The sequence below is a fragment of the Eschrichtius robustus genome, chromosome X (genome assembly GCF_028021215.1).
Source record: "Eschrichtius robustus isolate mEscRob2 chromosome X, mEscRob2.pri, whole genome shotgun sequence".
In the NCBI taxonomy this organism is placed as follows: Eukaryota; Metazoa; Chordata; class Mammalia; order Artiodactyla; family Eschrichtiidae; genus Eschrichtius; species Eschrichtius robustus.
In genome coordinates this window covers 106,298,467-106,315,212 of record NC_090845.1, presented here as the reverse complement: position 1 = coordinate 106,315,212, position 16,746 = coordinate 106,298,467, and the positions used below count along the sequence as shown (strand labels likewise).

At 38.6% G+C, this 16,746-nt stretch overlaps 1 protein-coding gene across 1 annotated transcript; it reads left to right on the top strand.

Moving 5' to 3' along the window:
- Nucleotides 1-4,081: 4,081 nt before the first annotated feature.
- Nucleotides 4,082-9,073, top strand: C1GALT1C1 (C1GALT1 specific chaperone 1). Its single transcript, XM_068534033.1, has 2 exons — nt 4,082-4,351; nt 6,423-9,073. The coding sequence occupies exon 2, from the start codon at nt 6,428-6,430 to the stop codon at nt 7,382-7,384; it is 957 nt and encodes a 318-aa protein (XP_068390134.1). The 5' UTR covers nt 4,082-4,351; nt 6,423-6,427; the 3' UTR covers nt 7,385-9,073.
- Nucleotides 9,074-16,746: the final 7,673 nt, after the last annotated feature.

The following is a 16,746-nucleotide window of genomic DNA, read 5'->3' as shown; positions in this document are numbered from 1 at the left end:
AGAAGATCCCACATGCCGCGGAGCAACTAAGCCTGTGCGCCACAACTACTGAGCCTGTGCTCTAGAGCCCATGAGCCACAACTACTGAGCCCACGTGCCACAACTACTGAAGCCTGCGCACCTAGAGCCCATGCACCACAACAAAGAGCAGCCCCTGCTCGCCGCAACTAGAAGCCCTTGCGCAGCAATGAAGACCCAATGCAGCCAAAAATAAACAAAACAAAATAAATAAAACATTAAAAAAAAAGACAACCAGACATAATGTTCTTGAAGGAAGCACACGCCGCCACCTATGAAGTAGTTTTGCACCCCCTCCCTCCCCCCCAAAAAATTGAACCTGAATCAAACAAAGCTTTTAGATTAGGGTTATGGTTGCCAGATGAATTTCAGGATGCCCAGTTAAAACTGAATTTCAGATAAACAACAAATAATATTTTTAGTGTAAGCATGTCCCATGCAATATTTAGTATGTCCCATAAGCTAAATTTGGGACACAGTTATACTAAAAAAGTATTCATTGTTTATCTGAAATTCAATTTTAACTGGGAACTCTGTATTTCTATTTGCTAAATCTGGCAACCCTACTTTAGATCCAACTACCCATTTATAAGGAACACAAATGGCAGAGAAACACATTAAAGGAACCAGAATGAGGCTATCTGCACCAGACTGTGGGTAAATGTACAAGACAAACAACCAGACTTCTTTAACAAAGAAATGTCAAGGGGGAGAGAGAAAGAGAAAAAGAGAAACATATAGACTAAAGAGACTTAAAAGACACAAAACTCGATCACTATGTGTAGACTATTTAGATTCTGCTTCAGATTATTAAAATACCATGACACTTGTGATATTACTGGTAATTTGAACACTGTCAAGTAATTCCATTAGTATATTAAGGAATTATTCATTTTTTAGTTTTCTAGTGGTATTGTGGGGTTTTTTAAGAAGCCCTTATCTCTTATACATTTTGAAATGTTTATGGATGAAATGACATGTCCCAGAAGTGCTTCACAATAATATGGAAGGGAGGGAAGTGGAAAGAGTATAGATGTAATAAGATTGGCTTTGAATTGAGGATGTTGAAGCTTCCTTAAAAAGTACACGTGATTTCATTATACTTTTCTATTTTGGTATATGTTTGAAGTTCTCCATAATAAAAAAAGGCTTTTGAAAAAAACAATACCTAACACAGAGCCTGACCTACTGTAAACACTTAATACATATTTGTTGGCAGGCAAATGGGTTTGTTAATTTTAAAAAAGGAAAGCTTCCAGATGGTCATCAAATGGAAGAACATTTTAAAATGAGATTGCAAGCATGAATATGCCTGAAAACACAAATGAGATTCATTTAGGGACCAAACTATACTCAAATGGAAACAATAGTGAATTTGCTCAGACAAGGGAATTTGTTTATTAAAGATGAACAGTTGTGAAATTCTGGGCAGAAGAGGTACATATATTATAGCTATTAATTGGTAAACACAGAAGACATTTTTAACCCTTCAAAAAGATGTTATGCAGAAAACAATCCACCTTAGATTTTCTTCAATATTTATTATTCCACTGAACTGTTGTAGAAAGTCATGTTAATTTCCCAAAGGCCTTTGGACAGATTTCGAAAATTTGAATGTTCAAACGCAAGTGATCGCCAATTACTAAAAATTAATGACTTCTCATGCTGAATAATGCATGCACTTGGCAGGAGGACTTTACCAAAAATGCAGTGTTGTCAGTTTTTAATGCAATCTTGCCTTATCTGCTGGGTACATGAAGGCAACCAAATTCAAAAGCAACCCTCACCCCCCCACACACAAGGAGGAGGTTAGTGTGTTTACTGAAGTGTTTAGTACAGGTGAGGTAAGCTGTTTATTTTATGCTTAATATTACACTATATGGATGCACCATAATTAATTCAACCATTCTCTTATTGATGGATATTTCCCACTATTATCAACAACAATGCATTTGACCTTATACATTTAGCCTTACATTCTGGTGCTTTAATTTCTGGGGGAGAGATGACAAGAAATGGGTTAGCTGGGCCAAAGAATATTTATAAATATTTTTAATTTTAGCAGAAACTAATTGCATGTATTTTTAAAATTAGGGCTACGATGTGGAATGGCGTTTTAAAAATGAATCACCTAACTACAAATCAACCATCTCACTAACCTCACTTCAAATGCAAAGTATGTTTAAGCTCTGCTTTAAGTAGAGAACTGGGTTCTTAGACAATCTCTCATTGACAGCACTTTTGCTGTTGAAAATTCCATGGTTTATTCTGTTTCAGAGCATCTTGTATCAGTACTTCCAGTTTGGTATTCCTTCCTGTACTAGAAGGAAGCAGCATGTTAAACTGACTCCTTGCCACTGTCTCTGAATTCTGACTGCCATTTCTGTCTTTCCTTGGTCCCTTTTCGCAAGGAGAGACTGGCTGTCTGCACTCTTTAAAAGGTATTTTTATTGGTATCTTTTCCTCTTATTCTTTTTGTCCCTCTAATTTTAAAGATCTTTTTATTTGCTGTTCTTCAAATTCAAAAATAACAAATGCTTGTTATAACCACTGAAACAATGCAATAGGGGATGTATAAACACAAAGCTAATCATCCACACCTCGACCTCCTGATGTGATCAATATTAACAGCCTGCTGAGCAGCCTTCCACAACTCCCCTTGCTCATACAAACAGATCAAACATATGTGCACATATGTAAAATTTGGTTTGTTTTCACCAAAGTATAATCATACTATACACATTATTCTGCAACTTGTTTCACTTAACTATATATATATATATATATATACACATATACACATATATTTATATATAATATGTGACAATAGACAATATATGTTATTTAAGAAAATATAGTGGAGATACTCTGCAGTCATAAGTTCTTTTCCAGTTCTAGAATTCATTTTTGTATTCCTTTGGAGAACATACCACCATGTATTTGTAATGAATTGTTTAATGTCTTTCTTCCCTGCTAGACTGAGAGCTCCTTGAAGGCAGGGGGCTAATTTTGTTCACCCCTATATCTCCAGAATTTAGGGTAGTGCTGCCAGGACAGTAATTGCCTAAAATCTATTTGTTCATTGTTTCAGTGCTTCTCGAAACCTTCAGTCTACTTAAACTGGGTCATTGCCAATACTCAAATGTACGTGTCTTTAGGAACTCAGGCCTGAGTAAATCACCACTCAAAGTTATTTAGATGGAAACTGGTGACAGTACATTTAAAAAATTTGTAAGACTTTGTGCTTTTTAGCAAAAAACCCTTTCTGCCACAAAAATGAATTTTAAAGGACAGATCACATGTTTAGCGGAAAGAGAGCTCTACACTTATAATTAGAGCTGAATTCTAGTCCCACCTCTGCCATTAATTAGTGTGGCCTTTATAAAGTTCCTTATCCTTTCTGGTCCTGGTTCCTCATCTGTTGCTCTAACATTCATTAATTCCACAAATATGTACTGTCCCCTGCGTGCGGCACTAGGTTAAATGCTAGTGATACAGGGGTGAGTAATATAACAGCTAACAGTTAACGGATGCTTACTGTATGCTTGGTCTTTTGCTACTGGAGTCAAAGGCACTATCTCATTTAATCTTTCATGATAGCACTACCGTGATACTTTCTGTACTTTACAAAGGAGGGAACTGAGGCATAGCGAGGTGAAGTAACTTTCCCAGCATACCAAAGGACGCGGTGAAGACAGGATTGGAAACCGGACAGTGGGGCTTCAGATGCCGTTCCAATAACCTTAGCGATCGTTGCCCTCATAATTCAACGACTATTGGCCTGCATTTAATCCCAGCCCAGTACTGGGTGGAGCGCCCTCTTGTCAATGGGAGGGTGCAGTGCCTCAGGTGGTTGTCAGAGAAACCATTGAGAGACCTGACACGACCTCAGTCACGTGGAACACTCTACCTCACTCTCGCAGTTTCCACAACCGGAAAATGAAGCGGTGGGACTTATCAGCGGGTCGTACGCACGCACGCCTCTGTGGGCTTCCCATTGGGTACGGGTGAGCGTGCGGGTCACGCCAGCAGGACGCGCTTCTCTGAACTCGGCACGGGGCGGCGAGAAAGGGCGCGCGGCGTGCGCGCGGGCCCTTCCGACGTCGGCGCGGGTGGGCGGCTCCGCCTGGCCTAGGGCTCCTTTGCCCCGCCCCGCTGCCCGCGCCGTTGTGGCGTCTACTTCCGGGCCCTCACCACCTTTAGTGAAACCAACGAGAAGAAACCGCCTGCATCTAGAGCAGCCCGACCAGGAACGTAACCGAGCGGCGCGCGAACGTGAGAGGAAAGCCGTGCGCGGCTGCGCTTTCCCGCCCTTGAGCCACTCTAGACGCGGGTGAGTGCTGGGGCATCGGCCCGCACCTGCAGCTGCCCGCGGAGCAGCCCCCGGAGCGGCCCGACCCCGCCCCTCTCCGGGGAAGGCTTGGGCCCTGGCCCACTCCCAGCATGCTCCACGCGGTGTGTCCGGGCAGGTGCAGTGTGAGGAACAGTGAGGGGGGTAGATAGAGCGCCGGCTTCCTAGAGGCGCTCCCTCGGCCCCTCATTGGGGTGTTGAGATGACCATGTTCTCTCCCTCACTTTTGTTCTCCTCCCTTTTCCATACTCCACCGCAACCGCCTTCATCTAAAAGGATTCATCTCAAAAACCACTCTGGTCGTTTCTGCCTCGTTTGTGCTCGTGTGCGGTTTTAAGTTTCCCTTGCCTCTGCACCAAATATCCTATCATGTGCATCTCTAGATGCTACTCCTTAGAAAAATTTGTGCAAATGATTCATAAGTAGTATCCCCATCAGGAAGAATTCTGACATACATATATCATTATCAATCTAAGAGACACTAGTGAATTATTATATAATGGCCAGACATATTGAAAATTGTGTAATATGAAATGCCAAAATCCTATATAAAATAATTCATTTTGGAGTGCATCTGACAATTCTAAAACAAGCAGAGCTTGTTTCCTGTGAATTTTCTTTTCCTTATTAGAGCCGTGTTTGTTGACCAAGTTCTGTGAGTGACACAGGAAAGCTGTCCTGCCTCTTTCCCACCCGACTCCCCACCCTCCTTAGGAATTACATCTGTCAAGTTGTTCCACACGTCCTTCTAAGGTAATGGAGGTCAAAGTCCATTTCCTCTAGAAGAAAACCAAGGGATGGTTTCCTTGTAGCAGTACGGTGATGCTGGATGCAAAATATCAATTATGGTTAACAGATCCTACATGTTTTTCCATTTGTAGGAAAACAAGGTTATTCAGTAACTTTTTATTAAATTCTCAATAATATGGGTGGAAGCACTGTTGAGATCTTTATTCTGTAATAGAAAAACCATTAAACTGATGCCAGGATATCTGATTTCTAGTTCAGTTCTATTGCTGACTGTGACTTTGGGTCAGTTACCTAACCTCTGTGGACCCTCTGTTTCCCTATCTGTAAAATGAGAAAAGTGACAGTAGATAGCTTCTAAGGCCACTTTCAACTTTAAGAAACAAAGGGAAAATCTAAGTAGCTCAGTAGAACATTCCTTGTGGAGATAGAAGGGAGATTGGGAAAATCTCAACAGTTGTATTTAATGTTGGGTTTTCTTTTAATTTCTAATTGAAATAAAAGTGTAGACTTTTCCCTTTTTACTTCCCCAAAGAATAAGAAAATGCCTTTGGAGGAAATAAAAATGTTCATTAATAGTCCCCAGATATGCCTATATTGACTCAGTTCTCATCCAAATAATTTAGCTATTTTCATTATGGGCTTTTATTATTATACATCAGTTAGTTGAGATACTGTATTGGAAACCATTTAGTCTTAGGAACAAAAGGGTAAATATTAACATATATGGTATCAATTCCAAGATGTACTCAAAACACCTAAGGACAGCAGCCATCAGTTAAATAAAGCACTAGGTTGAGAACAGAGGCCAGCACAGATACCATTGGTGACTTACCAGTTGTAGGTGGTTTTATCTCTTCAATTTAAGGTTTTGTTGTAAAAGTCCATTTATATCCGCAGAGGTATTTAAATAATATAATGCAAGCTTGTGAAATGAAATTCCTTTAAAGCGAATGATGGACAGACAACCTCTGTAATATCAGTTTCTGGGGTTAGTGCTTTGGTTTAGTACTTGGTTAATTAAATCCCTATAGATGAAGTGCAAAAATAGCCTCCCAGAAAATTCTACGGCGACGAGGTGTTGCTGCCAAGTTCCACTTTGTACCAAACAGTAATCAGGTATCGTTGGAAGCAAAAAATTCTTAAGACTCTCTTGTGCTACTTGCACTGACTCGATTTCAAGCTTGGGAGCCTTTTTTTTTTTTAACATTAAGAGCAAAATGTAAGTATAGGGGGAATATCAAATCAAATCACTAGACTAATCCTTTTCTATTAAGTATCCTAAGTATCTTTTTCTTCTTTATAGGAAAAATGCTTTCTGAAAGCAGTTCATTTTTGAAGGGTGTAATGCTTGGAAGCATTTTCTGTGCCTTGATCACTATGCTAGGACACATTAGGATTGGTCATGGAAATAGAATGCACCACCATGAGCATCATCACCTACAAGCTCCTAATAAAGAAGATATCTTGAAAATTTCAGAGGATGAACGCATGGAGCTCAGTAAGAGCTTTCGAGTATACTGTATCATCCTTGTCAAACCCAAAGATGTGAGTCTCTGGGCTGCAGTGAAGGAAACTTGGACCAAACACTGTGACAAAGCAGAGTTCTTCAGTTCTGAAAATGTTAAAGTGTTTGAGTCAATTAACATGGAAACAAATGACATGTGGTTAATGATGAGAAAAGCTTACAAATACGCCTTTGATAAATATAGAGACCAATACAACTGGTTCTTCCTTGCACGCCCCACTACGTTTGCTATTATTGAAAACTTAAAGTACTTTTTGTTAAAAAAGGATCCATCACAACCTTTCTATCTAGGCCACACTATAAAATCTGGAGACCTCGAGTATGTGAGTATGGAAGGAGGAATTGTCTTAAGTGTAGAATCAATGAAAAGACTTAACAGCCTTCTCAGTATTCCTGAAAAGTGTCCTGAACAGGGAGGGATGATTTGGAAGATATCTGAAGATAAGCAGCTAGCAGTCTGCCTGAAATACGCTGGAGTATTTGCAGAAAATGCAGAAGACGCGGAAGGAAAAGATGTATTTAACACCAAGTCTGTTGGGCTTTTTATTAAAGAGGCAATGACTAATCACCCCAACCAGGTAGTAGAAGGATGTTGTTCAGATATGGCTGTTACTTTTAATGGACTGACGCCTAATCAGATGCACGTAATGATGTACGGGGTATACCGCCTTAGGGCATTTGGGCATATTTTCAATGATGCATTGGTATTCCTACCTCCAAATGGTTCTGATAATGACTGAGAAGTGAAACAAGAGCATGTATATGATCACCGTATAGGACATGTGGTGGTGTTATTTGTAGTAACAACTGCATATCCAACACAGCAGTATGTTTCTTTTCTTTTTTTTTTCTTTTTCAGTTTGGTGGCACTGGTTTATTTGCACATTGAAGTTTAGTAATACATTTTAAAATAGGGTGGGGTTTTTTCCTTAAAACACATATGAAAATTTCAACTGTGTTGGAAAGAAATGTTTTAAGAATAATAATTTTACAAATAAAGGATATATTTATAAATAATATATTTATGTGATAAATTCTAAATTATGAACATTAAAAATCTGTGTGGCACATGTTTTTGCTGATTGGTTAAAAAATTTAACATGTCTTTTTAGCATTCTAAGATACGCAAATGAAATCTCTAGTTGTGAATTTGTGATTAAAGTAAAACTTTTAGCTATGTGTTTCTGTTCCTTCTAATGTTGGTTTATGTTCTAAGCCTTCGCAAGTGCCAATGGATTTGCTTTCTCAAAATACACAACCAAGCAATAAAGGGAATGTTCCCAACCACTGTTAAAGTGAAAGTTGAAATCTATCCCTGAGAGAAAAAGTGAAAATTACTTATAAAGGTTAATAATTTTCCTGGGAGCTAATTTAGTGGCATCCCTCAGCATACACAATTTCACTGTAACCCTCTGTACTTCTCTATGCAGATATTGAAGTTGGAGTGGTGACTATAAAGAATGTAATGTCATTTAACTGTATTGTTTCTCAGTTAATCAAGCTCTCAGCTGTGGCTTGGATAAAAATATATCAGTTGAGATTTATTTACTCCTGCAGAGCAAACGAGTTCTGTGGAAGTCTTCTTTGAAGAACTCCTTTCGGAAGTCTGGCAGTTTCACTTACTTGAATTGAGTCTGTCCTGGCTTTTGTTTACCTGTTCAAATTTTGAGATTTTTCCCATGTTCATTATTGCACCATATCCAACGGTTTTTGGTGTGGAGGCCTTAACTTCACCATTCACCTTGGATTACTATGCCATTTGCCTGATTTCAGTGGCTACCCAAAAGCTTTATGGATGGTGGATACAACAGCTTCTGTGTTTATAAACGTGTGAAATACTTGGAGCTGACTTGTCCTAAAATCGGGCCTGCACATGCCATATTAAGACAGATCCATAAGCCCCCATAGGGTGTGAAACCGTGACATTTTAGAGGTTAATTTTTCTTGTAACTGGCCTCATGATGTTAATGGTCTCCCACAGCTTTTGCAAGCCAGAAAGAGAATTTCCTCAAGAGGGCCTCAGGCTTCAAATTATTGATAATCAGAGTAGTGTGTAAAACCCTTTGTTTTAATTTATAGATTTTCCTCACTGGGGCTCTTGATTAAAATGAAAGGTTATTAATTTTGAAAAATAATAAAACCCTTTTATCAAGCACCCAAATATGTGGTCTCAGATGTAATTACTACAAACCAAATCATATTCAGTGTGAGTGCAATGATAAACAGTATCTCACTGAGTGTGACACCCAGTTTACAAGTGTCACATTGCCCCCAACACCAGTATCTTAAAACTTTTTCTACTGTATTTATCGCCTTCAATTACATTAGTGTATCGAGGTATAGTTGTAATAAATATATCAGAAAATGCATTCCATTGTTTGATTTCCTAGTGGGTACTAAAGTAACAATTGCTTTTTAAACCAAATTGATGCTCTTGATTGTATTTTTATACATAGTATTCCTTTATAAAATGTTAGTTGTCTTAAATAATATGCTGTCTCCTTGAACTTATTTGTACCTAGTCTTGTAGATAAAATTGGAATCAGTAACACAGAAAACTGTGCTACAGAAGTCATGGTTACAGATTTGATCATCATGCATTCAACAGCCAAAAACTATAACCCTAACTCCACTCTGTTATTGGGAAGAGAGTTGGGAAGAATGGAGGTCTGATGGGAATTGATCATGATTGTGAATATATTTTACATATGGCTGGGTAATACCTACTATATTGGACAACACAGGTCTAACCAGTTCTGGAAGTGTGAGGCCCACTGGCCGAGATGTGAATGAGAGAAAACTTCAAGTTTCTTCTCAAAGTTATATTTATCTTTCTGGTTTTCTTGAATGCAGTGGAAACTGCAACCTGACTTTCAGCAGGCCCCAGGCCATCTCCTTGCACAAGTTCAATCACTAGACCTTCTTTCTCAAAACATTGGATTTGGAGCAAAATATAGATTAGACCCCTTGGCTTTTTTTTTTATGTAGCTAAAAAACTGCTTGTGTATCAAATCTGATTTATAATGCCCAGATTCAGGGAACACCTATATTAGAAAAGTTACTGAAAGCACAGAGTTTAGTAATGGTGTACCACTAATTTTCCACTCGGTTAAAATATTGTGTTCCTTTTAGTGCTAGATGACTTGGATTGATGTATTCAGTGCATGTCTGAGTGTTTATGTGAAGAGCCTGTTTGTAAAAGTTTAGCTTTCTTTTGGCATTCAAAGAAATTCAGGGAAGGTTTTGCCAACCTTCCCACCAAGGAGTCCCCCAAAGTCTAATGAAAAAACAATCACTCAATTCCAATATCATCAAAGATAAAATACTATAAAGTATTCAAAGGGTAATGGGGGAAATGACTTATTTAGAAAGTATGAAATGATGGTGTATGTCTGGGGTCTCTAGCATAATAGAAAGAAAAGTCCACTTTTATTAGTGTGGAATCTATACACTATACTACTCCTTGTATATACTGAGTATCTATGAGTTTAACACTAGACCTGGTATTTTGTGGAAAGCAAAAAGAGCCCAAACACATGATTCATACAGGGAGTCAAATAATCATTTCATGTAAGCTTTGCACGAGCAATAAAACAAGCCATTGTTTGTTTACTATTAGAATATGGTGGTCCTCTTTGCCTTAAAAGTCCTCAATTTGATAAGTGCTATTTCTCTTAACCCATATAATTCCCATTTCTTTGGTAGTTTTCACTGACCATGCAAGAATGGCCACATTGGTTTTGCCATTGCTTTGGCAATTTAGTGAAAGCCCTGGCAGGAAGAGCAGGGCCTAAAAATAAGACTCAGATTTTCTATGAATGGATGGATGGATGGGAGTGAGGACGGATGCCATTAATTATGTGACAGGCTTGTGTTTGTTTGGAAAAAAGTAAGAAATGCTTCTAATGAGTGACTGATAAGAGACATCCACAAAGGTACTCAAAGTGCTGAATAAATGGGGATGTTCTAACAGTCAAAACACCAGCCCCATACCATCTGAGGTGAAAAGGGGGAAAGTGGTCCTAACTTGATGAAGACTTTATTTTTTTAATTAATTTTTACTGGAGTATAGTTGATTACAATGTTGTGTTAGTTTCAGGTGTACAGCGAAGCGAATCACTTATACATATACATATATCCACTCTTTTTTAGATTCTTTTCCCATATAGGCCATTACAGAGTATTGAGTAGAGTTTCCTGTGCTATACAGTAAGTCCTTATTAGTTATCTATTTTATATATAGTAGTGTGTATATGTCCATCTCAATCTCCCAACTTATCCCTCCCCCCAATGGAAGACTTTAAATACTGGCACTGAGAATCTTCTTTTCCATATTTACCACTCTAAGGTATTCACCTCCAGAAGGAAGCTTCAGGGAATACTGCCTGTTCTCCATCCCAATGCCATCCAATAGAAATATAATGTGAGCCGCATGTGTAGTTTAAAATTTTCTAGTAGCCACATTAAAAAAGACAGAGGTGAAATTACTTTTAGTATTATATTTTATTTAACCCAATATATCCAAAATATTGTCATTTCAACATGTAATCAACAGAAAAAATGAGATAGTTTACATTCTTTTATTTATTAAGTCTTCAAAATCCAGTGTGTATTTTACAGTTACAGCACAGATCTAACCAATTCCAGAAGTGTGAGACAACACCCCACCCCGGGGCTGTCATGTGAATGGGAGAAAACTTGAAGTTTCTTCTAAAAGGCCTGTTTATTTTTCTGGTTGTCTTGAAGGCTACGGAAATTGCAACCTGACTTTTAGCAGGCCCCAGGCCATCTCCTTGCATGAGTTCCATCACTGGGTCTTCCTTCTCAAAATTAAGTCATTGGATCCTCCTTCTCAAAATTAACTCATTAGATCTGGAGTAAAATATCGATTAGACCCCTCAGCCTTTTTCCTTAGATTATAATTGAACCAAATTGCTCCTGTCAATTTTAATATTCACTAATCCTTTTCCTGACCTATCTTTTGGATGTATTGATGGTCACAAAGCAGCTGCTAGTTCTGCCTTTGCACTTACACTCTATACCCTCATCTCCCCCACTTAACCAACCCTCCCCCTTGTATCCTTTTCTTTAAAAATCCAGGAAAGGCTTCTAAATGGCATAACCTTTAAATGGTCACAAATCACCTAGCTTGAAGGTGAGAGAAAAAGTTCCGACCTCAGGACTAAGTTCAATTTCAAAAGATTCTCCCAGAATACCCTGCTGATGAAGAGGGAAACAGAACATTCCTTAGAAGCACACTGCAAGCAACCCAGTCTTACTGCATTCTAATCCTACCCATATTTTCCCACTGTGGAATAGAGGCTTGGCCAACTTACACTTCTCTCCAATAGCCCATAAACAAAGATGGTGATGCAACTGTGGGCCGAGATTAACATTTTATGAAACGTGAGGGGAGATTTTCTGCAAAACAGGCTTTGCGGGAGGGAGGGAGGGAGGTTTAGGCAAATTCTGAGTGTAAATTCTTTATACGTGAAGTATGAATGGAAGGTAGAAAAAGTCTCTTCTAGCATGTAATCTCTTTGTCAAAGAATATTTCTCTTGACTGTTTTAACACTTTACCACTCAAGTATTTTTACAAAAGTTCTGAATTAATTCCAAGTGTTCTATGTATTTTTTCATATTTACATACCATCTTGCCCTGAAGTTCTTGCTATTTTATTCAACCGTGGTTAAATTTTAGAAAAATTCCAGCTTGTTCTAAAAACTGTTTACTTGCATATCAGTGATACTTAGCTTTATTATCAATAAATTAAAAGCTTAATTTTGAAATTTTGGTGCATTTTCAGGTGGCCTCTCATCTTCCTGAAGGTTGGTACTTATTTGCTAAAGGCCTTACAGATGTTGAGATACTTAGCTTTTAATGCATTTGTATAAGCACATTTATAGATTTCAGAAAAATTGTCTAGAATTATCCTACTTTTAATGGTGAGAAAAGGATGCTGTGTTTAAATTTTATTTTAATACTAAAATATTAGATTTTTTAAAATAAAAAATATATGATAATGTAAAAAAAAAAAAAACAGGCTTTGCAATCAGGGACACTTAGGTTCAAATCCCAACTCTGCCATTTATTAGCAATGTATCTTCAGGAAAGTTATATAACCCTTCTGGAGCCTTAGCTTCCTCACTTATCAAATGAGAATTAAAATCTACCTCATGGAATAGTCATAAAGATTAAGCAAGATATATAAGTAGAGTTTGTGCGTATAGTAGGTGCTCAAGGAATGTTATTTCCCTTTCCCTCTGACCCATTTGAACAAGTTTAACTAGCACTTTACACAGTTAAATATGTATCAATCCTTTTATTAAGTATCTTTCTGGTAAAATATTAAAATATTGATGTGAATAACAGCTGGTATTGAATATTCAAAGTCACAAGGGAACTCCTTAATTAACAGTTCTAAGATAACATCTGTACATTGAATCTGTGCCATGCAATAAAACAGCTCTTCCTCAAGCAGCTTTTTAATAAAGTAAATATTTTTTAAGGAGAAATTTGGAAGTTGCTTTTAAGAACATTAACTTAGAACATATTCCCCTTTCACAGTAAATCAGACATTATTGGAGCCGAAATTGCCCAAATCAGTATGGTTTCTATCTCCTCACACTTAATCAAGATGCTTCTCTTTATATTGACAAAAACCACTGCTTAAGTGACACTCTTGCATCCCCAGTAAATGCATCTGGGCATTCGGTACTTGAGAGAGAATTGGATTTGACAACACCCAGAAGCTCACGAGGCCATGTGCCTTCTCTCAGACCTCTACATTTGGGAGCAAGAAAGCAGAATTACTTTGTGGACTCCTTTCAAAACATTTTACAAAATATAAAATTTATATCTTGTAAAGCACAAAATAAGTACAGTGTAACTTTCCAAGTTTTTACTATATTTTAGCCCCTTCTATTTTTTAAACAGAATAAAGCATTGCCAGTGAAAAATATCTTCCAGTCATATGCGTTTTTGAAAGCGATTTAGGAGATAGAGATTAATTTGATGGGTTAGAGACTGCTGTTATCCCACCAAATGAAGCTGTTTCTACTCTATATTCAGATACATTTCAGGTTGAACTTTTTGCGGGATCTTAGTTCTCCGAGCAGGGATCGAACCCGTGCCCCCTGCAATGGAAGCACGGAGTCCTAACCACTGGACCGCCAGGGAATTCCCAGGTTGAACTTTCTTAAATCCAAAATGCTTACACAAGCAAACTTTAGAAAGATCTCAGTCACGCAAAAGCATTCTTTTTCCTAATCCTGGATAAGTCAGCTCTCTAAGAAAGCTGTCCAGAGCCTACAGGGCAAAAAGGACTCTCCTCCCATCCTCCTCACCCTGCCCAATTTAATCCAGATGTTTAAGTGAACAGTGAATTTTGGCTTTAAAAAATGAATTCTGAATGGGGCAGCATTAGAACTGATGAGAACAGTGTCCAGACTAACAAGTACATACCAAATCTTTCAGATCATGAAAAACTAAAAATTTGTTAAAACATCGGTATGAAGGGACTTCCCTGGTGGCGCAGTGGTTAAGAATCCGCCTGCCAATGCAGGGGACACAGGTTCAATCCCTGGTCTGGGAAAGATCCCACATGCCACAGAGCAGCTAAGCCCGTGCGCCACAACTACTGAGCCTGTGCTCTAGAGCCCGCAAGCCACAACTACTGAGCCCGTGCACCCTAGAGCCCACGTGCCACAACTACTGAGCCCACACGCCCCAACTACTGAAGCCCCTGCACTCTAGGGCCCACATGCCACAACTACTGAGCCCGCGTCTGCAACTACTGAAGCCTGCGCACCTAGAGCCCGTGCTCCACAACAAGAGAAGCCACTGCAATGAGAAGCCCACACACCACAACAAAGAGTAGCCCCCACTCGCCGCAACTAGAGAAAGCCCGTGCGCAGCAACAAAGACCCAACGCGGCCAAAAATAAATTTAAAAACATCGGTATGGGGCTTCCCTGGTGGCGCAGTGGTTGAGAGTCTGCCTGCCAATGCAGGGGACGCGGGTTCGAGCCCTGGTCTGGGAGGATCCCACATGCCGCGGAGCGACTGGGCCCGTGAGCCACAATTGCTGAGCCTGCGCGTCTGGAGCCTGTGCTCCGCAACAAGAGAGGCCGCGATAGTGAGAGGCCCGCGCACCGCGATGAAGAGTGGCCCCCGCTTGCCACAACTAGAGAAAGCCCTCGCACAGAAACGAAGACCCAACACAGCCATAAATAAATAAATAAATAAAATTAAAAAAAAAAAAACAACATCGGTATGAAGAAACAGATATTTCACACCTCACAGGTAGGGAAACAAAATGAGAAGTTAAGTGCATGCTGCTTGTAAAAGTTGTCTCAAATTTAAGCTCATTCAAGGACTATTAATAGTATCAATCTAACATGCAATTTCATCACAAAATCATCTTATTGGTTTGCAAGTTTCCAAGCCTCAGGGTGTCATCATACATCAGCATAGAAGGACAATCCCAGCATTTGGGGACAAAGACAGAAAGTGTTCCTTTTTTTACTAGAAGTTGGTAAGAATAAAAATGGATTGCCCAACCTCAAAAGTCTCCACAGTATGGCCTTCCCTGAGACAAAAAAGTAACTGAATTTGATTTGTTTTCAAGGCATATGTTTGGAGAAATGGCACCTTCTCTAAGTGCTTAAATGATTTGTTTCTTAAAACATAGTCTTTTGCTCACATGCTTGTGAAAATCAGAAGAAATTACATATTTCACCATAGGAGATTAAAAGAAAGTTAATAGTTAACATTACAATCAAGTATTGTAATAAAAATTTAAAAGTAAAACTTTGTATATTTTAAATTTAGGGCTTTTCCCCCCTACGATAGACTTTTGAGAACATTTACAATGAACCTGAAGGTAGTGAAGTAAATGATTATGCCTTAGAAGTCCTCTATATTCACATATTGGCTAAAATTGAAGTATTTTAAAATTGGGGAATGGAACAAGAGTGATAAAAATTATGATGTGAAAATCATGATTTGTTTTACTTTTAAAATGGGATTTTAAAAATGTATAAGATAGGGACTTCCCTAGTGGTCCAGTGGTAAAGAATTCACCTTCTAATGCAGAGGACACGGGTTCGATCCCTGGTCGCGGAACTAAGATTCCACATGCCGTGGGGCAACTAATCCTGCGCGCCACAACTAATGAGCTCACGCACTACACACTACAGAGCCCATGTGCCCTGGAGCCTGCATGCCACAACTAGAGAGAGAAAAAACCCACACGCCACAACTAGAGAGAAGCCCGTGTGCCACAACGAAAGATCCCGCATGCCTCAACGAAGATCCTGCATGCTGCAGCTAAGACCCGACACAGCCAAAAAAAAGAAAATCTATAAGATAATCCATTTAATTAGAATTGGACAATAGTAAAGCATGTCATTCTCTGTAACAACTAGGGTTTTAAGTAGAAATTATTTCACTAATTGATCTTTTATTTCTCAAAATGTTCAGGGATAAAATTTGGTGTTCTTTAATTTTTCACTCCAAGAGGCAAATATTAATAGTACTAATTAGTTTGGATGTTTTTATCTATTTTTCCTCCCCATGACCTGTTCTAATGAACATGATATTATTAGGAGAAATTCCAGTGAATCATCTCCCATATCTCTTTCCATATATAAATTATATTCTCCAAGAGGCCAGCCTCCTAAACCAACCAACCAACCAACCAACCAATCAACTAGCCTAATAGTCTCAACATAGATTTTAAAACTGGTTCTCAATCCCATTCATTCACTCCTGTTCTGATGGAGTTGTAGTCCTTTACAAGTACTTAACTAGTTTTAATACAATATTAAATAAATTAGTGTTAGAGTTCATTATATCTAATCATTCTTTTACCTGCTATTTAAAAAAGTATAATAAAGCATAAATACAACATGTAAAAACATAGAATACATGGACTTCCCTGGTGGTCCAGTGGTTAAGACTTCGCCTTCCAATGCAGCAGGTACAGATTCGATCCCTGGTCGGGGAGCTAAGATCCTACATGCCTCGCAGCCAAAAAACCAAAACATAAAACAGAAGCAATATTGTAACAAATTCAATAAAGACTTTAAAAATGGTCCAT